Source organism: Amphiura filiformis, chromosome 7 (genome assembly GCF_039555335.1).
Source record: "Amphiura filiformis chromosome 7, Afil_fr2py, whole genome shotgun sequence".
NCBI classification, from domain to species: domain Eukaryota; kingdom Metazoa; phylum Echinodermata; class Ophiuroidea; order Amphilepidida; family Amphiuridae; genus Amphiura; species Amphiura filiformis.
In genome coordinates, this window is record NC_092634.1 from 21531381 (window position 1) to 21559027 (window position 27647).

The 27647-nt window shown below is 40.6% G+C and overlaps 1 protein-coding gene across 11 annotated transcripts in view; it reads left to right on the forward strand.

Moving 5' to 3' along the window:
- LOC140156872 (segment polarity protein dishevelled homolog DVL-1-like) overlaps positions 1 to 27647 on the forward strand; it is a 186577-nt gene that overhangs the window by 80864 nt on the left and 78066 nt on the right. For 10 of the 11 annotated variants that reach the window (XM_072179882.1, XM_072179872.1, XM_072179878.1 and 7 more), the window contains exons 4-5: positions 7983 to 8068; positions 23648 to 23704. In XM_072179882.1, the coding sequence (XP_072035983.1) occupies positions 7983 to 8068; positions 23648 to 23704 (143 nt within the window). The remainder of the gene's footprint in view (positions 1 to 7982; positions 8069 to 23647; positions 23705 to 27647) is intronic. The other variant, XM_072179879.1, reaches the window with a different exon arrangement.

Consider the following 27647-nt stretch of genomic DNA (forward strand, 5'->3'; position numbering starts at 1 on the left):
ATTTAGGTCCTATTTGTACACAAATCTTACCTTTATACTCCTTCAATAGTCAAAAATCTGCAGGTAGTTTGCTAAACAAGCTAGAAACCACCTAACTGATATGCTACACAGTCATTTGTAGCTTCGCTTTGAAGTATTTTATCGATAACAATTTAAAACTCGAAGGAAAACATTGTGACCGAGGTCAAAAGGTCAAAATTGTACAGGGTGCACACCAGTAAATAGCTCCCATTGACTTTCTGTACAAACAGGGTCCAGGAAAGCGTCATTTTCTTGACTCCAGAGCGACTCAGTTCTTCAAAACTTACTTTTTCTGCAAGTCGAAGGTCAGATGAAGTCATCTATTGTAGAAATTATATACTGAGTCCAGCATTTTTTCCAGGAAAATGCCGACTAGATCACCCTATAGCCCATACAGCATACGCCACCTCACAAATAGCTTGGTGTTTCTGAAATGTAACACATTTTGAAAGTTTAGCCAAATTGTAATAAAAAGTCAGATCCTGCTCATTTTTCACAGACAATCTATTTCCCAGGCCTAAATGAGGATTAAATATGAATAAGGGCATAATAGTTGGGTTTTAAGCCTTTTCTAATGGATTTAATTCAGTCATCTTGCACGTTTCCTCGTTTAAAACACTGATTTTTTCCTCACAGGGTGTAGGAGGCTTGTATTTACTGGTGTGCACTCTGTATGGAGGCATAATATATTTTTTATGAGGGATATAAATTTGAAATGGTAGTTAAAATAATGCTCAAGTACATTCTTTGGTGTCAAAGTCTGCTTAGTGCGAAGTCTTTTCATTTAATTTTGTCATTATCCATTTTACGCTCAGGTTCACAAACAGAAATAAAATCTAAAAAAAATACATAACACATTCATCTTGCCTAGCTAGCCATTGAACAACCAAATCAATCATTGCATTTTTCATTTGATTGACAGCTTCAAATATGTATGAAAGCGAGCCATGGACAAGTGAAAATAATGAAACCTGTGTTTAAATAGTCACAGAGACAACGTCACATACACACATTCAACCAACACTGGCATGAAAATAGAGTTATAGATTGGAAGCATTGGTTTAGTTATCCCAGAATGCTCTATGGATATAATGTGCAACCTATTAAAAAGAGCCGCATGAATGTTAACTTTGTTGAGGTAGGGATGGCGTTGATGACAAGCAAATTACAAAGTATTCAGCTCAGTGTAATTGGTATCAGTTTGCATCATATCTGTAATTCCTTGCCTATACACCAGGCACAAAAAGAAACTCGTCAGTTATATTCATCCTTGCTGTTCAATAACTTGATAATTTTGGATTATTCTGAAATATACATTTTGTTAATTGGACTTGCTTTCTCATTTGACACCCTGTTTGTGAAAAACGAACAAGAATCGACCAAGATATGCGCCTCCAAAGCCTCAAACCCCAAAATCAGAAGTTGCATTTTCAACGATTTTCAATGGGAACGCATCGTTGTATTGCACACAAGCACCACGGGTCAATCAATAAAGCACACAATGTAACAGGCACAATTGAATCGTTAAAATTGCAACTTTTCATTTTGGGGTTTGAGAGTTTGAGGCGCATATCTTGGTCAATTCTTGCTCAATGTTCACGAACAGGGTGTCAAATGAGAAAGAAAAGTCCAATTAACAAAATGTATATTTCAGAATAATCCAAAATTATCAAGTTATTGAACAGCAAGGATGAATATAACTGACGAAGTTTCTTTTTTGTGCCTGGTGTAGTCTGTATCTTCCTCGAGTAGCTCTAAATGTAATGAGAACTACATATAAAAGTGTACATTTTCAGAAAGGAAATGAATTTTGAATGTATGGCATTATGGGATTAGGAGGTTAGTGTAGTGGTCTTCTCACTCGCTTCTCACCACTGTGGCAGGGGTTCAATTCCCCACGGTGCCACATGTGAGTTTGGTTGCTGATCCATGCTTGCAGCGTTCGAAATTTTGGTTGTCCGGGACAACTAAAAAAGTCGCCGGACAACCAAAAATACTGATTCAACCAAAAATACTGATTCGGTTGTCCACGGACAACCATAAATCTAACCAAAAGTCACATTTGTAGGCCTCACGGACAACCAAAAACTTAGCGGACAACCAGAAATTGTAATCTGGTTGTCCATGGGACAACCATTTATTTTTCCTAAATTCGATCACTGCATGCTTGTCCTCGCAGGTTTTTCTCCGGGTGCTCTGGTTTTCCTCCTGCATCTAAAATCGGACTTCTTCACATATCCCTGTCCCGTCATATCCGGATGGCATCCTTTGAATTTAGTAGCCTCTTAGCCTGGCTTTGGCCGAATGTTAAAAATAAAAATAGTGCATTGCATTTTGGGATTGCATCAATTACTTCTCTAGATGGAAAGATTGATGGATACAAAATTACATCGAGGGCAAGAAATGATTGCACAATTAGATTGGTCGTAGTTAGTAGCACTATCTATATGGATGACTGATGAGGATACAGAATGCCTAAGCAATCATGGGCATTCTATTCAGCTACTCATTCACTTGGATGTGGATTTCGGAGAAAAACATCCCAATGTTTGTCAATTGCCAGTTAAAATTTAGAGGATTCTTGTGTTCAAATTGGTTATGACTGATGAGGATACAGAATGCCTAAGCAATCATGGGCATTCTATTCAGCTACTCATTCACTTGGATGTGGATTTCGGAGAAAAAACATCCCAATGTTTGTCAATTGCCAGTTAAAATTTAGAGGATTCTTGTGTTCAAATTGGTTTTATAAATAAAACCTTCAGAATGTTTTTGGATATAGTTATAAAACATTAATTGTAATAACTATTTTGAACTTGGTCTGCACTTTTGATTCAATACATGACTTCATTTAGATTTAATTTTCAGCAAGGAAGTTACCTTGTGTTTTACCAATTGTAAATAAATTAAATTCAGAATTGACATACATTGGATTTCCGTTTGGTATTATTGGTTTCTATCTGATCTGTGATGTGTGGGCTGTATCGTGAATACTGATGACTGTTAACTTGAGTTTGTCTCATAATGAATCAGATGAAGGATGGAAGTTTCCTTCTGTTTGCAAATTTTGTTTGAATTGATTAAAAATGGTAATACACAGGAATTTCTTAATTAATGAATTTATGAACAATTGAAAATACTACATGTAGTCATATCTGAAGTAAAAAAATTAAAATAACAAACTTGCCTTGAAAAAGAAAAGTAATCCGCTCTATGCTATATGTACTTAATTTTTGGTTCTGAACATTTTTCAAATCCCCATAGGCATGAATCAACTAATGGGCTCGTTGATTTAGAACTCCTTGTTGCTTCGATTTCCTTCCGTACAAGATGATAATAATATGAAAGACAGGTATTTAAGTGAAAATTGTGAACTTTTCTCAGATAATACATCTGAGTAATGACTCAATTCTATATGTGGCAAGGAAGGTGTGCAGTGCAAAAATCTGTGCGTCACTGTTTTTTCTGAAGTGTGTGCTATCTTCAGTAGACGTAAATGGCGAAGGAAAAGAATGGTGCACTTCAGTTTTTCTTTCTGTGTTTAATATTCAGATTTAAAATATTTGTGATATAAATTAAAGATACTTCAAGTAATATTGACCCTCAATTTGTTAACTATTTTCTGAGTCTAGCCGCTACATACAAGTTGCAGGGCTGAAAATATATAGAGGCAAAGGGCAATTTGCCCTCAAATTGAACAAAATAGCAAGTGAAAAAAATATTTGTTAATAATGGCAAAATATATTGTACACACACATGGGCTACTTTCCCCAGAATTTGTTCAAAATATCCCTCATAATCAGAAGTATTTTGGGCCCTGATGAGCTGTCTTCAGTAGACAGTAGATGATGGCTTTGTACTCTTATCACAATAAAACTGGTATGAGTGGAAAGTAACATAGGAGCTATCTTCAGTAGACAGTAGATAGTGACTTCATACTCTAGTCTCAACTATGTCTAACTGGCACAAGTAGTAAGTTTTGCCTCAATATTTGTGCTATCTTCAGTAGACAGTAGGTGGTGACTTAAGGTCAAACTGGTATGAGTAGAAAAATGGTTTTGGTATGATGAATAGTGAAAACTAGCAATGTTAAAATAGTTAATGACTTGTGACTTGAAGTATTTGATATCTACATAGAAGCATTCTGTTATTATTTTTAGTCGTGACCAGTGAGCTATCTTCAGTAGATAGTTGCAAGATATTTTAAATACTATACTTAAAAAATGCTCTATATGAGGTCAGAATCAGCTTGAGTCAAATATTTTTATAAATTTCATGTGACACGACAGGTCAGTGTGGTCAAGATGTAATGGACATTAGTCCAATTGAAGTGAAAGTAAAGGTCAATTATGTCAGTTAATTTATAATATAGGAAATGATATGAATAGATTTAAAGATTCCTCTCACATTCTTTGGGCAGAATTCACCATATTAAGCAAGTGGGTCACATTGGTATAAAAGGATTTTGAACAAACTTCAGGGATCACAGTCTGTTGTTAACTTTATTGAAAGTTAAGTAAATGTATCATCTTTGTAACCTGTTTGCATTTGCAGATAACATGCACTGTCATAAGCATGTTAATTTAAAAGGGGATGGGCACATGATACTTTTTACCTTATTAGGGAGGAGATCTATTTTCATGACCTAATTCTGTACATGTAGACTAATAAAGACTACATTGCTGTTATTTACATGCCGCAATGTTTTGCTAGAATAGTGTGATAATGAGTTCTTACAGTACTTGTAGTAGCTGTAACAAAAGATTACAAAGCAAGGTCCAGAATTTAAATTAAGGAACTATATTGTGTTAATTTAGTAGATTGGCAGGGTGAGGGAAGCCCAAGTTCAAGTGAACATGGTATAGTTGATATTTTTTATACAGTCATCTTGTTACAGGGTTTTAATACTAAGTGACAGGTCATAATTGCATGTAGGAGGGAGACCTTAACACAACCAGACAAATATAATCCTATTACGGGCTTCCATGCAAACCTATAACATCATGTAGTGTAGGTGACATTAGGGTATGTATCCATGGGAGGAGTTTAAATCTGGACCGATTTGCATCATTGTGGATTTGCACGATTTTGCAGTGATCCGTAGAAGGTGCTCAAATCTGATCGAGCATATACACTCAGCTGTGTGGTTGAAATGCAGACTGAATCCTTAGTCGTTTACCAACTTGTGTGATGCTTGTTGGTGACGACTGCTAAACAAACATTTAAAAAGTGCTGGACTCATGAAAATATTTACGGGCACCTTTGATCGCGAAGTTACTTCCAGATGCGCACATGTCCTATCACGCTGTTGTGATAGGATCATGCGCTGAATGTTTTAAAGAGATGTCACACATAAACGAACATGGTCAAAAGTTTCACTTGAACACCACAGGGCAGAAGCATACTGCCAGATTCTGGTGGTAATTCAGACACAAAATTTGCCTGTGAGTTTCTCAGTAGTCAACTGTACTGTAGTTCGGTAGTAGCGTAGGTGCGTATTTCGCTGTGCACAGTATTGAACGGTGTGTGTGAAGTTAATTGCACAGAGCACATACTAACACGCACACGTACAAGGGTATTTAATCCGCATGTTTGTGGCACAACCGTGAAAAAGTATTGACGTCACTACCAAACTTGATGTGAATCACAGTATAGTTGAAATTCGCACTTTGATTGATAGTCACATTTATTTATAGATTTACCCGATCGGGATCTTTTTAATCCAGATCGCTCTGGATTAATAAACACCATGTAGGTCATCCCATTTTTGTGTACTGATAATACATTGACTTATATTTTCCTTTCATTTTTATGTGAGTGCGTTGTTAGACTTCTATGTTGTCATTTTTGTCATGTTTCAATTGGCAATTTATCTGCATTGGTGCTTTATGTAATCAAATTTGCATCGGTTGGAAAACTGAAATATTATGACAGGTATTTAAGTGATATTTTGCGACATAAAAGGTTTAACCGTAAATAGGCTTTTGGAAGTTTAAAATAAAATGTTGGAAAATGTGTAGTAGGATTTTGTAGGCTGTGCTTTTAAAATAAAGAAAATGTTTGAGTGTGGATTAGTGATAAATTTGTATCTAGTTTAACAAGAAAATTATTTAAAACTTGGGAACTTATCACAGGAGTTGAAAATTTGAGTATTAGAAATGTACAGAAAATACCCTGTTTTCGCAGATGATTTTAATAGTGATATAAATTCAGTGCATAGAGCAAATATCAAGATAATTCTGAAACAAAATTTAAAAAAAATATTAAAATAAACTTAGATTCACAAAAAATTATACAGAGCTTTTACTACGTAATTAATTAGCAGAATCTACATTGTAACACTGATTTCATAGCTCTGTTTTTGTAAAGGCTGGAGTTGAAAAATCTTCAGTAGTTCAGTTTTGAATTACATCAGATTGTTTATCGGTCTTCTGTTCTTCACTGAGAGGATAAAAGATTACCTCCTTGCTTTCATTGTACCATACATAGATAATTATAAAAATGAGACAATAACTTTGAAACTGAATATGCGACCCTTATGTTGTTTGATGTTTCAACATTTTAAAGTTTAAAGTTTCATGCAGGTGTACATGATTATAATGCAAATTGCAAAATGATGGATATAGCTCACATTTTTATTTTGTGCATAGCCAAAGGGATATTTATTAATAGCATAAATGTAAATAATTTTCACAAGCTCTTCTCAATGCTTCAAGTTCATCTAATGATAGCTACAAGTAATTAGTATTTGAATCCTCATCCATTATGTAACATAATGACACATAAGCACTTTGTTCTAGATGTAATTGCGCGATATAAAACCTAATTGCGTACTTTTTAAAGTACAAAATGATTTCCAAGTTCAGTGACATGATGATTTACAGTACATATTCATTAGATAGCATATTATTATCATGAAAATGATTTCCATGAGAGAGAACAGCTTATTGATAGGATAGTTCATACATTCATCATGATGCATGATTTCTTGCGTACGTAATTCATCCCGCAGAGATGCCTTTTGTTTGGCATGGGGTGACAGGTGATAAAAGTTAACTGCATTTGTCATTTTTGTGTGTACCAGAATGTCAGGTTCATTCACCAATTGTTGTTATGTAAACATGAAGGTTTTGGATGCTCACTGTGTTTTGTAATTGAATGGGTGGTAAAAATAGAGAGGAAAATGGGAGTTTAGATCTGTCTCAATTGAAATTGAATGATTGATGTTGGTATTGTGAAGGTTATTAGACTTGGAAGAAGAATTCATTATTAGTTAATATTAGAATCATAGTTCCTTTCACCAGTAGTATGTTGGAAACATCAACATTTTTCAGCTGGGCGTGGTTTTAATAATGTTGGTGAATATCCGCAGACAGCTTGAGCAGCCAATCAGCTGCATTGCACATGTGTTCTGGGTAATGGTGTCTGTTTTGTTCAGCTACATTGTAGTAAAAAGACAAAAGACAAACCAAAACAAATACACTTTTAATACTAAAATGAAGATAACCAATGATAAACATAATTATCGATTTTGCAAACCCTCCCCCCCCAAAAAAAACAAAAACAACAACAACAACAACAACCAATTAACCACATATTTTTTAACTGACTAAAATGAAGAATCTCAGAAGGGGGACATTCAGAACCCCAAATCAAGCACTCCCAAATTTAGCATCCCAAAAGGAGGGGGGCATTCAGAACGGCAGATCAAACACCTGACAGCACTCAGAAGGGAGGTGCTCGAAACCCCTAATCAAGCATCAATGCGAAGGGATAACAAAATTAAAACTTCAGACAAATGAAAAATTACTAACCGACAGTATCGGTAAAAAAAAACCAACAAGCAAACAAACCGACTGGTGGATATTTGTTGACATTCATTTGTAATTTTAAGGTCTTGTGTTCCTTTGTGAAGACACAATTTTATCTCTGGTCTTTGTCTTTCTTTTTATCTTTTTTAGTGCCAATGCAGGAGACAGTCAAGAGAAGCTCAACTTAGATGAAGCTGACACGACAGAGACAGAATCAGTAATTAGCTCAAGAAGAGGTAAGAAAATGGTTAAGATGACAAAAAAAAAACTCTGTTCTACATCCCTGACTAATTTCGCTTTTTGAAGCCCTTGAAAGCAGCAAAGTAAAAACAGCCGTTTTTGCCTAAGTGGATTGATTTTGACTAAATTAAAAAAAAATCAAGATAAGGTTTACAAAATTGTTCAGATTGTTCAAGCTTTCTGCGATTTTGTAGGGTTTAGCGATTTTAGCCTCTACCAGAAAGAGGAACAAGGCTTGTAGAACAGGATTTTTTTGTTGCCTAAAATTATTTTTGCCTTGCAGAGATATGGAAAGAGATAAGCTTCCTTTGATCAGGACTTATTTGCTAAAATATGAAATGAAGAAGTGATTAGCCCAGCCATCAGTTCTTTAATTCCTATTTTATTTTATTGCTTTCAAAAGTAATACTTGTGATGCATTGCAAGTATTTGCTCATGTTTGCTTTGAAAACATTTCTTGAAAGAGTACTTCTCAAAGCAGTATTTCTTTAAAATGTGATCAGAAACATTGTTTCATGCTTTATCTATCCACAAATGTAAAGAAATGCAGCTTTGGGAAAAAGATTAGTAAAACAATATTTTACTTCTATCCCTCTTAAAACAAAACAATATATGATGATTTTATCTTGCTGCTGATAAATTTTCTTATTCTTAAAGGCCTATGAAATTGAAAGGGAAAGATTTGCAAACATGAAAATATCATGAATCCAAGTCACTTGGGAAACGTTCTCACATGCGAACATTTCATGCTTTTTATAGGAATACTTTCAGTTGAACCATGGTTGAACCAAACTACTAAAATTCAATCTTTACTGAATCAGGGCAAAATTCAGGTTTGTGAGGAATACTGAAAAACACCTAAAGCATGAAGACTTGTGATCCCCACATATCTTCTGCTGATGACCCTTAACATATGCAGAGAACCCTATCATCAAGGGCAGAGTTCCTTCACCTACATATTGAAGTGGTATGCACCATCTGACCCTTGTTGACTCTTGAGCATGAATGATGTTGGTGATATGAAATCATCCCATTTTGTGACACCTCCTGATCTTTTTGAGAAGGTATGGCAGGCCAACTTGTGCAAAAGCTGCCTTGTTACCCCGAATAGTTGGTTGTTATTTTTGTTTGAAAGAGATGAAGGTATTTGCATTTGAAACATGTGTTGGCATGTTTTGCTTTCCGACACATACAATGGGACCAAGAAATGGCCGGATAACTGAAAAATTTGAATATTGGAGAAGCAAATTATGCGTTAATTCAGCATTGACTGTGCTGAAATTGGGACAATATCACAATGTGGCAAAAATACTGAATAGTTAATATTTGAGTAGTTTTGAGTATAACACATGGCTGTATACAATATCTAGTGATCCTCCCAATTCTTTAGAACATGGCAATATTTATGTCATGGCATTGTGAAGCAGGTTCTCTTTGAAGATGAGTTGACTTGCACAGGGCAGCATTTGTTTTAATCCAAAACCTACTCGTGATGATCTGGTTCTTAATTCTGTGTGGATGAGAATAAATGGAATCTGTACCATAAACACCTGAGGATCACATTCTCTGGTGTCAGAATTGGGTAAATTAATCACCGTAAGAGCCATAGGCCATGAGTCCTAGGTGTGTCTATGGTATGTAGGTTTATTGTTTCTTAAAGTGCATTGTTCATTACTTGAATAAAGCTAGTCAGGTGTCAGGTTTTTTTGAAGCCCACAGCATTTGTATAATTTTACACATCTGGATTTTTAATGGTTTTGATAGTTTTCTTTGTAAATTGGTAGATTATTGTATTCATTAGGTTATAAAAGCACCAATTATGCTTAGAAAATTTAAGAAAAGCTCACTTTTCTAGGTAGAATTTCTTCAGATTTTTTTCAGTAAGTATGGTCCGTTTTTTTTTAGCTAGATCAACTCTAAGTTTTAGGCCACAGTGGCAGCCCTCGAATTAAGGATCTAAAGGGGCACAGCAACTTTTTTAGGGCAAGTTGAAAATTGCCTTGGATTTTCACTGAAAAGGCAAGGCAGCATGGCAGTTTGTAATATTTCAAGAGGGCATCATGGCAACTGTTGTTAATGGAGAAGGGCACCAAGGCAATTTCTCAAAAGTGAAGAAAACACACACAAACAATAGATAGATGATTTAATAATGAAGGGGCAGGGCTGGGGCACCGACGGCAACTTCATTAGAGGGCACGGCAAGTGACTGCCTTGGGTAAAGCACATATTTTGAAGGCATTACGGCAGTGGGGATGGGCACCCACGGCAAAATGCCATGGGTGCCGTGGGTTAATTCGAGGGCTGCACAGTGGACTGTTGAGCAAAGTAAAGCACTGGAAGGAAGGCTAGCAATATTTATATTCAAGGTACTTGTTGAAGATCAAATGCAGACAAGACAAGCACTTACCATCATCATAACACAGCAATATAAAAGGTAAATGATATTGCATCGACCATCAAGACCAGATTTCTAGAACTCAGAAGTACTTTGACAATGAACTCTGTGACCTGGGATAAAACTATAAAGCTTTGCATCTAGACCTCTTGACTGACAGTACATTACCAATTTGTCATTCTGTGTTAACCCATTTGTCATCCCACATTTAGTCCAACCTACAGCAATGAAATCTTCCTTTACCAGGTTTTGTTCAGACTATAACTGGAGCCTCTTAACACTAGGAACCACACATGGTTCTCGTTGTTTAAAAGTCCTGTCTTGTTTTGCGGCTCATCTATAAACAGATAGGGACGGGTAATGAGGCTGACTTGTAGGACTATCATGCATTCCGAGGCATTAGTAATCCATTATAGGTTTTACTGATGTTTATACTGGACTTCAACTTGGCTTTAGACTTGGTAATATTATGCTGGTTGTGTGGCAGGTTTTTAAAGCGATTTGCTCACCCCTTCACTTGGAATGTAACATGAAGATGATGGGTGCATATCAATAAAGGGCAACATCCAAAAGCTTAGGAAGTAGGCACCGATGGGGAGAATTTAATTTGTGGTGTGTTTTGTACAATTCCTATGCTCACTTTTGAGATAAAATGAAGATACTTGGTGCATATTTCATATGAGAAATTTAAAATGGAATACAACTGCACCTATAAAACCAAACTAATCATAAAAGTGAAATGAAATGAAATAAATTTCATTAATTGTATTGTATGGCTGTTGTGGATCCACCATATGAAAAAAGAAAGACAACAAAAACAAAACATTAATAATCAAAACATGTGATTTTAATAATCTTTTAAATCTGATCTAGGATGTAGACCAAAATGTCATTGTAGCTAGTAGAAAAGGTTCCGGAATTATTTTAGGATTCCCTACCACCATAGGTTATCAATGGGACTGTTGACGAAGGGTCCATGCACTTGTGATTATCAAATTGGTGAGGTATTCTAAATGATAACCAAGCTTCCTTTTTCCAAACATGTTGTGACTTTAAGTAATTAAACAAGCTTTAAATAATGTGAGTATTAAAATAATTGATTCATTAATTACAAACATTAGGGCATAAATTCCTATTACCAATCGATAACACTCGCTCTATACATGAAACAGGCCAGTAATGAATCTCATTATGTATTCAAAACAGGCTGATACAGTATGTCACTCCTTACATCAGCTTTAACACCATTGCACCTTGCCTGTGGTAAAAAGAAAGTTGATGGAAAGAAACGTTATTGAGAAAGTGGACATTTTGGGGAACATTATTTTCACACTCAATGCAGCTACCACAAGAATAAAAATGTGGAATTAATGTTCACGTCACATGTATAGGTCTAGATATGCAAATTTGAGAACAAACTAGTTAAAAATCTGCAAAGCAAAAAAAAATACGCATAAACATTTTCATTTTACAGTAGACCAGTATGAATACCAATATATATTGGAGCCATAAATCCAATAATATTAAGTCTAATGAGACAAGGAATAGAGGGGCTGATGTACAAGATTGTAGACCCTTATAGCAAGCTGTGTGAACCATTTTATTATTCATCTCCCAGCAACAGACTCTTTGATTTTGCCCTCTTCAAATCCTCTCCTTTCACTAACTTGCCAATGCAAAGATAAAGAAAAAAAATCTTCAGACATGTTTTTAATAGATTTATCAAACATGCGGGGGCAAGATACATTGATCAATACTCTTCTTGTTTTGAGGCAAAAACAGAGATAAACCAATTTCAGTATTTACATTGGTTTTAATTTCTCCATATTTGATGGTTAATGTCCTTTGATGAACTTTATTTCGTGAAATGCTCATGTTGTTGCTCCTCCCTCAAAGTATTTCTAAATTTTGCCTGAAGAGGCTTTCATAGTAAATTTGTTTTCAACAATTTTGCCCAGAAACTTGAGCAGTGGCCACAGTGCCCTGTACTTCTAATCATGCTAATTTGCATACTTGCATGGTTTCTCGGATTTGAATGTTTTATTTATATTAGCTTTTTAATGTTGTCATAATTCAAGACTAGTAAAACCACAGATATTGGAATATTGCCCCTATCTATGTTAAATGTGCCATGCAATTATTGTCAGTGGCATAGCCAGCGAGGGGGGATGTCCCCCGACAAAAAATCGAAAGAGAAAATCAGGAAGGCAAACAAAAAGGAAATGGGAAAGGAGAAAAAAGGAAAAGAAGAGAAAATCTCAAAAACGCTAAGGCGACGAAAAAAGAAAACCCTGTTCTATGGGCCCGACCGACCCATATTTTGAACAAATTCCTGTACAAATGAATGCCGACCCAAATTTTGGAAATTTCAGGAACAAAATAGTTTTTTGTATTTTTTCAAATTGCAAATTATTTACAGATTTTGTTGTTCTTGGGTCATTCAAAAAAAAATAAAAAGGCTGACCGACCGACCCTACTTGAAAGGTCCGTCCGCCTGTAGAACAGGGTTTCTTTTTTTAGTAGCCTATTTTAGTGAGAAACTTTTCCAATAAAGCCCTTTTTGAAAGTAGAAATACTTTTTGTAAAAAAGATACTGGTACATACACATCCTCCAATGTTGATAAATACCGGGCCAAATTATACCAAAACCGGGAAGAAATATTTTATTGTACCCTCCCCTGACTAAAATAAAAATTCCTTTAAAAAAGGAATGGGCGAAAAAAAGCAGGCTATGCCTTGAAATGTGGATAATGTGAAGTAAAGAGGTAACTGACATAGAGCCCATCTTACGTATATTGTGGATTAAATTGAGTACCGGGTAAGGATAGAAAGCAGCTGATAGTGAGCAGATTGAATGTTTTATAGATGAGAGTCGCAGGGCATAGGGACTAGGCAATGAATATTTGATACAATCTTGGTTCGGAAGTTCAGGAGTTTTGGGGGGCATCTAAGTTGGTCAGAGAAGTAGGTTGAAAGAACTTGGTTTTGTTAGTGTTTAAAAAAATGGTAGCAACTAATTGCATAACAATGTGATACCCCGGGTGTGATACAAACCAAAAAATAAGGGAAGTGACTTTTCTATTATGCCTGTTGATCTTTAATAGATAAGACTCATCAGATGTTCATATGTTACACCAATTTTAGTAATTCTTCAAGCAGAAGTAGTGTTTGTAATGTAAACATCTCAAAAAAAGTAACTGACCCCCCTTAAATAATGACAATTATTCAAAAACGGGTGATTGTATTACAAATCTGTAAGATACGTTGGAAGCAGAATTTATATCTGCACATTTTGACATCTCATTTGTAGCAATTGACTAAATATTGACGTCACAGCGTACATTTAAATCAATGCAGCCCAAGATTTGAAAGTTGCAGTAAATTCTATTGATTTTGCATTCAGTGTAATGGAAGGAAACCTGTGTAATGATATCTGAGTGTTTTTGTATTGTAAAAATTTGTATGTAAGTGCAACTTTCAAATCTGGACCTTATTACATTAAATTGACCGGTATTTTATTGTTTTCTGGGCTATCGTATCAAATGAGGTGTCAAAATGCGCAGAAATAAATTCTGCTTCCAACGCATTTGACAGATTTTCAATACAATAGCCCCTTTTTGAATAATGGCCATTATTTAAGGGGGGTTAGTTACTTTTTTTGAGATGTTTATGTACGTAATCTTGCTACCTGATAGTGATACATATAGCTCTGTTTCTTGTTTGCCTATGGTTGATAGATCTATGTGATGACATGATAATGATGATGAGGTGTCAAAATGTTCCTCATCATTTGTTCATGTGTTGCTGTTTATTGAATCAAGATAAAACCAGAGATAATATTTATTGGCCCAAGACATAGAAAAAGGTGGGAATGTGGGACGGCAGGCCTCAGAAAATCTTGAAGTGGCAGAAAATAATTGGAGTGACTTGTAAAATACAAAAAATTACTACAATTGTCAACAATTTTATGTGTAATTGTGATATTGTTTTGTCTAATGCTCGTATCACTATCAGTGCATCAAAAGGCTACTTTGTAGCCCAAAAAGTTTTTAAAATGGTCTAGACAAACTATTTTAACTTGCGCAGAAAATTTCTGACCTCTGTTCAAATTGGCTTGTTAGTTCCCAGAAAGGCAAAATTATTTCTATGATGGGTCTTGGTTTTCTGAAAAAATGCATTGCATAGTGGGTTTCAGGTTGTGTGATGGGCTGAATATTCAGCAATTCAGTAATTTGATACACTCAAATGAATATGAATATTCAAATTTAATATTGATACTCTATGAATATTCAAATTTGTACTGTACATATCTCGATGGAATAGCACAATGAACATGCACATGCAGATATTCTTTGTGCGTATCACAATCTACATTGTGATGATAGGAGACTGGTCTTGACACAGTCAGTCAAGCTTCATCAGCAGGCAAATCGGTATCATGACCGGATGTAATACCACCTGGTATGTGTGTCTCAGGCCTAGAGGGCAGTCTTGACTTTATCAAGGTGAAGTAATCTGACCTCCTGACCTGATGTATAGACATTGAAATATCTCATACACTAGGGCTGAGTTCAGTGACCTACATCTAGATGCATGAAGTGTGCATGGTGACCTTTCTATAGGAATGACACTTATATGATGAAGAGAAAGGAAATATTGAACAGACATGTAAATAAATACATTTCTTAAAATAAAACCAGATTAAAGGCTCTCATTGAGAGATTGGTGGAGGAGAACAACTGGCATTAGAATTCATCAAGGTGCAAAAAGTGTAAAATCTAATCTGTTATAATATAAAATAAAGGATCGTGGAATTAATAAATTGAATGTATTTTGACATGACAATTATAAAGTTCTTGAAGATTTGTTTGAAAAGATGAACATTGTCTTACTGAATTTGTGCTTTGGTGGAAGCAAACATTACTTTTTATAAATGTGATAAGGTAAAATATTTTTTACCAAAAGAAGGTGCAAAGAAGTCAAAATGTTCTCAATGCCACCTGCATTGATGCAGGCATTAATGTCAGTAGATAGGCCCATATCTCAAGCTGTCATCAAACTATGTTGAACTGAAGACATTTGAGAAACATTTCAAAGCAAAATCACCCAAAATATGTAGGTTTGGGTCATTTTGCCATAATAAGGGTACAACCAACTGAAATAAACAAAAGAGAGGGCAGATGAGGGAATGTAGTGACAATGACAGATAGGGAGTTATCCGTGCCTTGATGCTAGGGGCGCAGTACTCTGACCTACATTGTACGACCTTGCTAGGTTCAACGGATCTGATTTTCGGTATTTGGTTACATTGTTAGGAACTTTTTGAATGATCATTAGTTGTGATCATTGATATGGTAGGCTTGTAACTGTCAAGAAACCTCCCACAAAGTTAGAGGTGGCCGGTGGCTTACTGTTACACTATTATGCTGCCCTCATAAAGTACATACTATATTATAAAACTTAGAAGAACCCTGGAATAGCAGATTCTTCCTAGAACTGTGAAGGATTTTTTCAAAACCCTCTATTTTAGGCACCCTGATGTTACCAATTAATCAGACATTTGAACCACAATATTCAGTGGCGGGTTGGGGGGGAAGGGGGGGGGGCTTTGGGTTCTGAAGCCCCCCCCCCCCCGCACTTTGTTAAAAATCATGTAAAATCAGCCGTTTTTTGGCAATTTTAACCAATAAGCCCCACAAAACTCTGAAAACCCCTCTGAGCCCCCTCAGGAAAAAATCATGGACATTCCGTTGATATTTTCACCACCATTTACCATAGCACGGAAGGTTATTGCTGCTTATTCTTTGCTTTCCTAACCCAGCTTATTTTCCTTTGTTTTTCCATTGTTAAAAGCAGATTGAACTCAAAGTGTTGCCATATTGCTTGCATGTAACTTGTTTAATTTTATTTAGATTTTTTGTAACCTATGATATATTATATTTTATTTCACTGTATTTACCAGTTTTTTTATTGCAATTGCATGCATTTAGACTCAGTACACCGGTCGATCTTACCGTTTCCGATGTTGATTAAGATACTTCTTGCATCGATCCCGAGATGCGGAAAAACCAATAGTCATTTTGTCCCACATAAATGAATAAATAACAAAAAACCCCGATCCCCGGTGGACTCACCCAAAAGGTGACGTCACACCATATGATAAATCCCTTATCCTCCTTGGTCTCCGACTGACACAGACGTGCCTATCGATTGTTCATAGCACTGTGTATCAATTTCTCGACCAAAGGCGAGATATACGGTTGTAGTTTCACACCTTAGGTAAAACCAAACCGGTATTGTTCGACTGAGGATAGTTTTGACGGCATTTTCTGGCGAAAAAGTGACAAAAAACGATCCAAAACTTAGCTACATATCGTGCCTCCGTTTGTATCACGGGACACACGAGCAATTCAAAATGGCGCATTTCGTTGGCGCCATTCATTTTGTTTCCCACGTAAAACAACCATTGCAGCCTGTAAGTTACAATAGATGTTTGTACATACACATTGTATTTCATGTACGGTAGGTTATTGTTGCTATGTTAGGGTGATTACTCTATCGTTATGTCTTCATTACCGTCCAATAAAGCGAAGTTAATCAGATATTCATACGGTGGGGATTGGTAGGGACCCGTCTGACATTTTAGTAATAAAGTTAGCCAGTCCTTACTTTACCACTAACGTTAGCGACCAGCCTCCGTGCTCAGGTTTGCTTACTGGGCTTGAGTCGCGTGTTGGGGGGTAGTGCCCCCTCCCCAGTTTCTCCTCGCCGCCTCGGCCCTGTCGGGCTTGCCCTTCCCTGGTGACGGAGGCGGGACCCACACCCGCTCTGTTTCACCCACAGGGAGTGCTCACGATCTTCTAGATGTCTTTCTTTTGCTTAGGACTCTCCGAGTTCCAGCTTGCGATTGGGATAGGCTCCGTCATCGCCATAAGACGAAGAAGAAATCTACCAAGGGCACTGGTAAGGTCGATCGGTGGATTCTGCTGTGACAGCCCCTATGGGTCATGGCAGGTCTGCTTAAGGGGCTCCGGTCCCCGGACAAGCAAGGCGGTTCCTTCGGGACTGCTAAGCGCGTCCAAAGGCTCAGCAGCCAGCGAAAGCACTGACTATACGTCGGAGCAAAGTAGCAGGCAGCAGAGCGGTAACCACCAGCGAAAACCCTAAGCGGGTTTTGCAGCAGGAGGATACCAGTCGTCACGGTAGATTCTGCTGTGACAGCCCCTATGGGTCATGGCAGGTCTGCTTAAGGGGCTCCGGTCCCGGACAAGCAGGCGGTTCCTTCGGGACTGCTAAGCGCGTCCAAAGGCTCAGCAGCCAGCGAAAGCACTGACTATACGTCGGAGCAAAGTAGCAGGCAGCAGAGCGGTAACCACCAGCGAAAACCCTAGCGGGTTTTGTAGCAGGAGGATACCAGTCCTCTAGCGAAAATCCTCACGGGTTTTTAGCAGGAGGACACCCGTCTGTTGCAGGCATATCTACGGGCTCAAACAGCCTCAGTAGTAGCCAGCGACGGGCAGCATGCAAGGGTACCCCGGGCTTGCCTGGGTTGAACCCTAGCATGCATGGGTTCAGCAGAGACGATACCGCGGCTAACGCTGTGGATGTAGTCTTAGCAGAACCAACTGGGGTTGTCACACGGCAGCGTTCCATAGCGGGACCGCCGAGTGATACCCTGGGCCCTAGAATAGCTGCTGGCTGTCCACAGGGACTGGCTGGCGATTATTCAGGGGTTGGGCTCGCAGTCTCTCACGGGACAGCGACCCAGGTGCATTCGGTGGCAGCTACAAAGGCGAGCTACGGCTTGACTGCAGTGGTAGCCGCTATGCACCCGCCCATAGCTGCCGTGAGTGGTCCGCCACACACAGCGACCTTGGGCGAAGCTCTAGAGGGTACAGTAAGTAGCTTGAACAGCCTAGCTGATCAACAACCCACTTATGTCCTCGAGAGCCAGCGGAGCGTGGGTGATCCATTACCGTCAATGGGTCAATTACCCTCTCTTGATCGATCACTGTCAAATCAACAGGGCATAGCTCCATTGATTGACGCTGCCTATTCAGGTAGCGAGGTGATTGATCGGGGTATCTGCACGCTCAGCTACCCGTGGTACTAGGCAAGCTCCCTCTAGCCAAGGGACAGCGGTATGGAAGGGTACCCATACACACGGCTTGATCCCTTGCGGGGAACGCAGTGAGGCATGGGTACAGTGGTACACAGCCGGAGCCCTCACGGGCACCCATGCTAGTACCGCGCCGGTACCACGCCAGCACACAGCTTGATCCCCCCACCAGGGAACGCAGCGTGGCGAGGGTACAGCGTTCCACAGTTGGGAACCCTCACGGTACCCACGCTGATACCGCACCGGTACCGCAGCACCGCTTTAGTCGCCACAGTCTCTGTGGCAACAAGGGGAGGCGGTGCTGGTACTGCAGTACCATGGGGTTACCCTGGTGGCGGATCCTTTCAGGGTCAGCTGCCGGCTGGGTATGCCCGTGGTACCCGCCGCAGGGTGTTTCTTCCACGGCCCAGCACCGTGGCAAGTGTCGCCTAGCGATGGCCACGCAGTACCAACATCAGCTGGTGACCAGGCCAGCCGGCATGGGGCTAACCCAGATCTTGATCAGGGTAGGCCCGATGCTGCTAAGCGCTAGGACGGCGGCTGCGAGAGCATGCGGACCCAGTGGTGCCATGGCGGATACCTCAGGGTCTTGCGGGAGTACTCCCTCTTCTGCTGGCAGGTAGTCGGCGAGCCACACAGTGGTTATGCCTTCTTACCCGCTTTCAGATGCCGTCCTCAGTTACCGTCATCATCGGAGCATGATACGGATACTGTGGGCGAGGGAAAGGAGTCGGAAGCTGAGTCCGGTAGTGACATCACTACAGTCTCCTTCCCCGCTGCCCCGGGCGAGGGGAGCAACAGCACTGATCTGCCTCCGGACCCCCCCTGAGGGGGAGTCCATGGAGGAGGACCAGGGGATCCTTTCAGTAGGATGCTCGGCTGCTGCTTCCTCACAGGGGACGCCTGCACTCTCATTCCCGGCAAACCTCACGGGTAGATATCGAGGGCTGTCGAGCTCAGTAGAGCTATGGCGCCGCGTGCTTGCACGCTTCCTCTGCGTGTAACGCGGGAGGACCACAGGACCTACCTGGGGGGAGCCGAGGGGGACCCAGATGTCGTCAAGCGTATCACGCTCAGACAACATCTGAGCTCTTCCGCGAGGTGAGCCTATTAGCGGTGCTAACAGCTAGCCTCAACGAGAGCTCCATGGGCCTAGCCCATAGGGTGTCCACTCAGCGCTGGGGGGAGGGGCCTGCCACTCCAATCGCTCAAGCGATGGAAAGGCAGGGTCCTTTTTCTCTTTGGATGCTTCTGCGCTACGGTGGAGGACCGTGCAAAGAAGCTACCTGGGAGCACTCTGAAGAGGTCGGAAACTGCCCTTACCATGGGTAGGAGCTCCGACTTCAGCAGGCCGTGCACCACCATCACTACCCGAGCCCACTACCTCTGCAGCACCCATTTCTGGGAGGCGCAAGGGTAGCACAGGAACAGCTGGCAAGCCCCGAAGAAGAGCAAGCGCTCTTCCAGGGGAAGCTAGGCAGAGCATTCCTGGGGGGCTCAGCGGTTTTTCCACAGGGGGAGCTCCCAGTGGGCGACCGCTTATGGCTTTCACCCAGAGGTGGGAAACCATCTCTTTGAGCGCCTGGGTATGGTCAGTGGTGAGTGGGGGTTACAGACTGGCAACCCAGTCTCCCCACATTCGTCTGCACATTTCAGAGGTCCACAGTAGTGCCGTCAGGCGGCCCCCAGCGTCGGGCACTACTGACAGGGATCACACAGCTTCTCACGGCGGGCGATTGTCCCGGTCTACCCCCGTTCTACGGGTGATCTTGGAGCCATTGGCTCCAAGGAAGACCGGCGGCGGGAGCCCCATCCGGAACCGCAGGCTGTTGAACACGTTCTTCAGGCCCAAGAGGTTCAGAATGGGGACTCTCGCCTCGATGCTAGCCTGCCCCATCAGGGGCATGGGAACAGCATCGCTAGATCTCTCGGACGCCTATCTGCATATGCCAATCGCCTCTCAAGATCGGAGGCATCTGCGCTTCTAGGTACAGGATCAAAATTACCAGTTTTGATACCGCCATCCGCCTGTCCATCTCTCCCAGGGTGTTTAACACTCTTGGTCAGAGCGGTGGCAGCGTACCTGAAGCACAGGGGTGTCAACATCAGTTGCTACCTGGACGTTTGGCTCATATACTGGACGCACTCCACTGAAGACTACGGGTCTCATGGGGTTGATAGTCCGTAGGGTGCGGGACCCTGGATTTTTTGATCAGCTCAAAAAGTCCAGCGTGGTCCCGACGAGACACCACTATTTGTAGGGGCCCAGATCACCCTCACGGAGGGGTTCGCGGTGCTCTCACCCGGCGGGTGATTTGAACATGGTGCGGTGTGCCTGACTCTTGGCGAGTCTCGGGCAAAACCCGCTGTGGCATGGATGAAGGTGGTAGGCCTAATGGCCAGTATGGTAGACCTCGTACTGTACTGCCGTTTCTCGTTAGGGCTTACCCAACTACACCTTCTAGCCTGCTTGCAGGCCCAGGCGTCACCCAATATCCCCCGCGGTTCCGTTGTCGGAGATCGCGCGAGAGGAACTCTGGTGGTGGACCCATCAGCCCAATTTGACCCAGGGTGTCAGGTTCCTGCACCCCGGTATGTCACGTAGTGACGACCATAGTGTCAAAGCGGGGCTGGGGGGGCCACATCCACGGAGACTCCGTCTCGGGCCTATGGGGGCCATAGAGACAGAGTTTCACATCAACCTCCTCGCTACGAGGAGGTGATCGTGGAATCACATACCGTTGTCCTGACGGATAACACAACCGTGGTAGCCTACCCCAACAGACAAGGGACTCCGGGCCACCACGATTGAGCCTGCATGCACGACACCTGATGGGGTGGTGCAAGTTCAGGCAGATTACGATGAGAGCGATACACATCGCGGGCGTCACCAGCATCCTCGCGCACAATCTGTCACGAGGAAGGGTGTCGGGACCAGCAGAATGGTCCCTTGCTCGCAGAGTCGCTCAGGCGATCTTCAAGGGATGTACCACCCCTCGAAAGATCTGTTCGCATCTCATCGCAATCATCCACTGCCGGTGTACTGATCACGGGTCGCGGACCCCCAAGCATTCACCGTGCACGCTCTGTCCATAGACTGGGGAGGGATGACAGCTTATGCAGTCCCTCCGATCTCACTACTCATGAGGGTGGTGGCCAAGATCGGGTGGGAAGACTGCATTGTCATTCTGCTAGCGGCAAGGCCGCTGGCACTCCCCGAGGTACCAGATCTACTCCGGATGCCCGGAGCGGAGGTACCCAGTCTATCACTAGAGCACCTGCAGTTAGCCGCATGGCCCTTACCAGGGAACGCGCAGCGGAGGGATACTTTTCATCAGAAGCTGTTTTTTTCTCATCGCCGGGCTAGCGGAAGTCTACCCTCCGTGACGTATAGCCAGAGTCTGGCTCCATACTACGCTTGGTGCGATGAGACAAATAGCGCTCCCGCAGAGCCTCTGTGCTGCTAGTTCCGGAGTTTCTGACAGAAAAGTTCCAAGCAAGACTTCAGCGGGCCACTGGGGCCAGCTATAAGTCAGCTGTCCTCTCCATTCACCGAGGTTTCGAGGCGGGTCGACTATCATAGCCGATGGTTACCTTATTAGTCTACGCCTCGACGGTATGTTCAGCGAGTGTCTACCAAAAGGAAAGTGATCCTCCTAAGGGATCCCAACACAGTCTTAGATTACTTTAAGGGTCACCCTTTTGACCTTCCGTCCAAAAGCGGCGCTTAAATACGTAACTCTCAAGATGGCTTTCCGGTTTGGCGTTGGCTTCGGGACGGCGGTGCTGAGTTGCACACGGTCTCGAGGTTAGCTTCCGTGTTCACAAACACTGGAGCGACACTGTTTCGGGCGCTCTGTTCTCGTGACTACTGAGCGGCGCGGTGCATACCGACATTCGTCCCTCTCCAATCCCCAGGGTTGGGCAAGGTTCGGCTGAAGCCAAAGATAGGCTGGGGTGTCCGATAAGGCGCTGCAGCACTATTTCTTCGAACACAAGCCTTGCGAGGACTCACGACCGCATTCATCACCCTTACAGAGCCTTTCGGTCCAGCCGCTGTCGCAATGGCTGGTCCAGGTGTTAGTGGGGTCCGGGGGATCGCGAAGGTTTCGCGTCCCACGACCCACTCGACACGAGCTATCTCATCATCTTGGGTATACCGTTCGGTTGTCCCTTGAGGAGATCTAGCAGGCGGTGTCCCGGAAGCCATCTTCGCCCTTCTCTACGATACTTCCGTTTACGTTAGTAATCAGAGACGGGCGGGAGGTTTACCGGGACATTGTTGGCGATCATAATACGGTGGTGTACGGGTACCAGGTTTTCAGACTATACAGAAGACGCAGCATGGTAGGAACCAGTGTCGCTATTCTTAACCACCAAACTTATTAAGTAAGGAGGTTTATGTCTGTGATCGCGTGGTCTTTTTGTTTCCCGACCGTTGGGGAAAATATTTTCTGACCTCGCGAAAACCATCGTTACCGCCGCCCGATCCCTGATCAGATGCTGACCAATCTTGTACCTCCATCCGCCGGTTACTTGCTAGATCGATCTTTCAGATGTTGATGCAAGAAGTATCTTAATCAACATCGGAAGCGGTAAGATCGACCGGTGTACTGAGTCTAGTCCCAAACAGAAATGTTTGGTAGACTCATAACCGGTGCGATCTTACCTTTCGATGTTGATTATCCCGACCCCGCCACCCCTACAAGTTTGGTCCGAGTAGGGGATCCCAAGTCGGATAAGGGGCGATCATATGGTGTGACGTCACCTTTTGGGTGAGTGCACCGGGGGATCGGGCGGGTTTTTTGTTATTTATTCATTTATGTGGGACAAAATGACTATTGGTTTTTTCCGCATCTCGGGATCGATGCAAGAAGTATCTTAATCAACATCGGAAAGGTAAGATCGCACCGGTTATGAGTCTACCAAACATTTCTGTTTGGGACTATTTTGCAACCTTTGACCTTTGTTAATTTATAACCTGTTCATTTTGTAACCTTTATAATTTTAACCAATGCTCTGCTTTGTATCTTTGCATGTGACCCCTTTAACCCTGGTTAGGTGGGAGTAGACACCGGAGTTCACACAGTGCCGTGAGGCATCATAGTACAAATAGCTGTAAGTTTGGAGTGTTATTTATTCTGCTCGTTGCTCATCTCAGTGATTCATCTGTCATTTTGGTATATTTCTGTTCAACAAGGATCATGATTAATTTTTAGGTCCCCAAAACGAAGGAAGTTTGTCTCAGAAGTGGGAAACCCCTATAGCGGTATGCAGCGTTTTCTCTTGTTTTTAGTTGCATTTTTTTGTCACTCCTTTTCCTGTTTACCGGAAGAATGTCTTTAATTATTTTCCAATGATTTAACAAAAATAAACAAAAAGCAATCAAAAAGCCCTCCGAAACCTGGAAAAAAGACAAGTGCTAAAATGCAAATTTGATTTTGATTGAAATTGATGTTCATTCAATCTATAATTGGGGAAAATTACTTTGATTTTTTTTCTCAATTGTGTAACACAAATAGGCATCTCATTTGTCAAATTAGACATCAATTAAAATCACATATCTGTGAAATTAAAACAAAAGTGATACAGGTTAAATTCATCTTTGTACATTTTAAAAGTTTAAAATTGATCAAGATTGACAACCATATTGTTTGACAGAAATTCTTCATCAATTTGAGAATTCAGATCCTACATCGTGCATCCACTAACCCATTACCATTCCACAACGTATTTGCCGATTTTAACTACTAATGTTTGCCGTTGAATTTTTAATGCCCGTTTTCATCTAAACGACTCTTTCTCTTCTCATCCATCATATTTACTTTTAATGTTTCTAATTTGCTGTTACTAATGGCATGTTTCTCTGAACAAATTTCAATGATGTCATTAACCAAATAACTCGGTATGATTCAAATTACATTCAATATTGGATATCTACATTTTCATGTAATTCAAGTCATTACAAGTTGCACCTGCACCTCATACCATTACTAATATAATGTGCTGCATTATCATTCTGCACATGTTTACTTATGTTCACTTTGTTTGAATACTGAATCTTACTCGTGTTTTCGACTAACAAATATGTATGTTTGCATTAATGGTTTGAAATATGTAATTTGGTATTGGGTGTGAAATATTAATCCATTGCCGGTAAGATAGGGAAAGTGATTCTAAGTAATTGAAGTATTTCTTTTTCTTTTTGAAACTTCCCATTCTCGTACACAAAGCATAATATTATTACCAGTATCCCAGAAAATTATCAATGCAAATTATTATGAAACATGATCTTCATCTGTGGCATTGTCTTTTTTAAAGACAGTTCTTGTTTTCTATGTGAAACCATTTGTTTTTATTCAAGTCGTAATGAAATTCTTAAAGTAATTTTAAGGGACATAAGAATAATAAGAAAGGAGGAGGGTGTTATGTAAATAAATACATATTTGACATGTACCGTATTTGTTTCATTAACTGCCCGGGTCGCTTAACAAAGTCATTTTGGGTGGGCGCTTATTTTTTACATTGTTTACATATTGCATATGTAAAAAATGGGGCAAAATATTCGACCATCATCATTAGTGTGCCATATGTTTCAGGCCCATGATCGCTTATATGGGCATGGGTTTAATTGAACAAATACAGTACAGCAAAAGAACTATCCTATTTAATACTTTGTGATTTGCACTCCTAACATTTTAAAAATGTTGATTCCTTTCTAACTGTTACATTTAGAAATTGGGTAATTGTCATTATTCAGATTTAATATTGTTTATGATAGGCACATTTGTTTTAGTGTTAAATACATTAAAAGCAAGAACAGTTGATAAAAGTTGGTAAGTCATGAAGTTGGTATTTTAATTTTTTTATTTTTGAATAGATGCTCCTTTTAAAAAGAAATCCAGAATGCTTAAATTATGGTTTCAACTCCCAGTGGTTCTATTTTTCTTAATACCATATTTAAATACACTGCAGCACATCTTGAAATGTACTGATAACATGGATTAATGAAGACACCGAGGTACGGAGCATGAAAACTAGTTCAATTCATTCAGCTCACACAAATCTCACGAGGCAAACACGCACAAATTATGTATTGTATCACAATGTTGCTATGAGATGAGAAAACATGTTGGTTCCTAATGAGAAAGATACAGGACTAGAGATGGAGACTGATGATATGGGGGTAAAGCATGCCGACATATGGCGCTGATGTGCTTGGATGAAGGGAAATAACTGGCTGGTAGATGGGTAAGGTGGATGGTGGGGTGTGAAATGTCTGATGATCACGATTGTTTTTCTGATTACTGCTTTAAAGGAACACAGTCCAATTTATGCATTTTTGACTTAAATGCTTTGAGATGAGGGAATGAGGGGTGGGAAGAGAGGGAAGGAGAGGATGGTGGAAGGGTGGCTGGAGGAAGCGATAATGAAAGGAGGGATGGAGAAACAAGAATGAAGGGGGATGGAGGAAGAGAGGAAAGGACTAGGAGATGGAAGAAGTGATGATAGGAAAGTAGGGATGGAACTTATGGAAGAAGAGAAGAAAGGATGTATGGAGGAAGAAAAGGATGAAGGGCAAGAGAGGGAAGGAGAAATAGAGGAAGAGAGGGGATGATGATGGTAGGAGAGAGGGAAAGAGATATGGAGGACAAGTTGAAAGGAGGAGACTGTAAAGCCTCAAAGAAACTCATTTCCTGACACAATTTTTTGGCAGCAACAAAATTGCAAAGATCTTATTGCACCATATATTCAATTTATACTCTGCACTTTCTATGCGATAAATAATTGATAGTCATTGTGTTGGTTTTTCACATCAAATTCTGTGAAAGGATCATTGAGCACGAACCAGGACCTAATAGCAAGAGATGGAGGGATAGAGTGAGATAGATTCCTATGATGTTGGTATGATACTGACAGCTGGTGGTGATGTGGATGGTGGAAGATGTCTATTCGTAGGAAATGATCCATGGAAAGATGAATGAATGGTAGGGTGAAATATGTGAGGATACTGCTGATACTTTTGTCAAATACAATCAGTAAATATCAAACAAGGGAAGAGGCTTACGCATCATACGCTGGAACTTAGAAACAATCAAACATTACAAACCAGCGCACAAGATTAAATTAATGATGCTTAATCATTATTCTTTGTTGTAGTTTAATTAATGCTTGCAAAAGCCTCGGAAGAGATGAATTGTAAGCATAAGAATGCCAATTTAGCTTTAATATGATCAAATTGCTCTGAGTTTGTAAGATATCATATTGTTGGAAAGGTTATTTAGTGTTTTTAGAATCTCTACATGACAGGATATCAAACATGGTATGAAAACATGACTTCACGGTGGTCATGCTATGTTGAAGTCTGGAGCATAACATCGAGCCACAGGCTTTGTGATCTGGTCATAAGGCCACAACCCATAGCAGGGACATGGTTGATTAAAATAGTGAGCTAAAACTGAGAAAATGGTTAGAATTTGATAAAATAAAACTGAGCTGAACTGACTAAAAATGCCTTCTTAGTGTCACCATGGAAGTAAGAAACATGGTATCACTCATCAGATGAAGAAGTGTCTTCAGAATATCCAAAGATCTCAAAGCCAGCATATCCTGGGGAACTTTTGTAAACAGGCGATTAATAATAGACCTACTAGACCAACATATTTGAACACAAAAGTGAAGACCAGATATATTTTCTGAGCTTCTCTGACACTGTGGTTGATCCTCAGACTTCCTGCTCTAGATCCACTGAATTCCAACCAGATCTGAAGGAACTATGCTATTTCAGATTATGAAAGTAACTACTGAAAAATTCTGGCGCAGTTGAGAAACTTAAGCACTGTTTAGAAGTTATGATAAGTACACTACCACAGAAAGCCATTTAATTTGGATGTAAAGCTGAAATATTCACTGCCTGCACCATCAGGAAAATGCATGATATCAGTATTCTGCATCCACCCATGGAGATGAGGGGGAGGGTATATGAAGGAACAATAGCCTGAAGACAATAGAGTAAAAGACAAATAGACAAAACAGGTGCATGATTGACATATGTCAATAC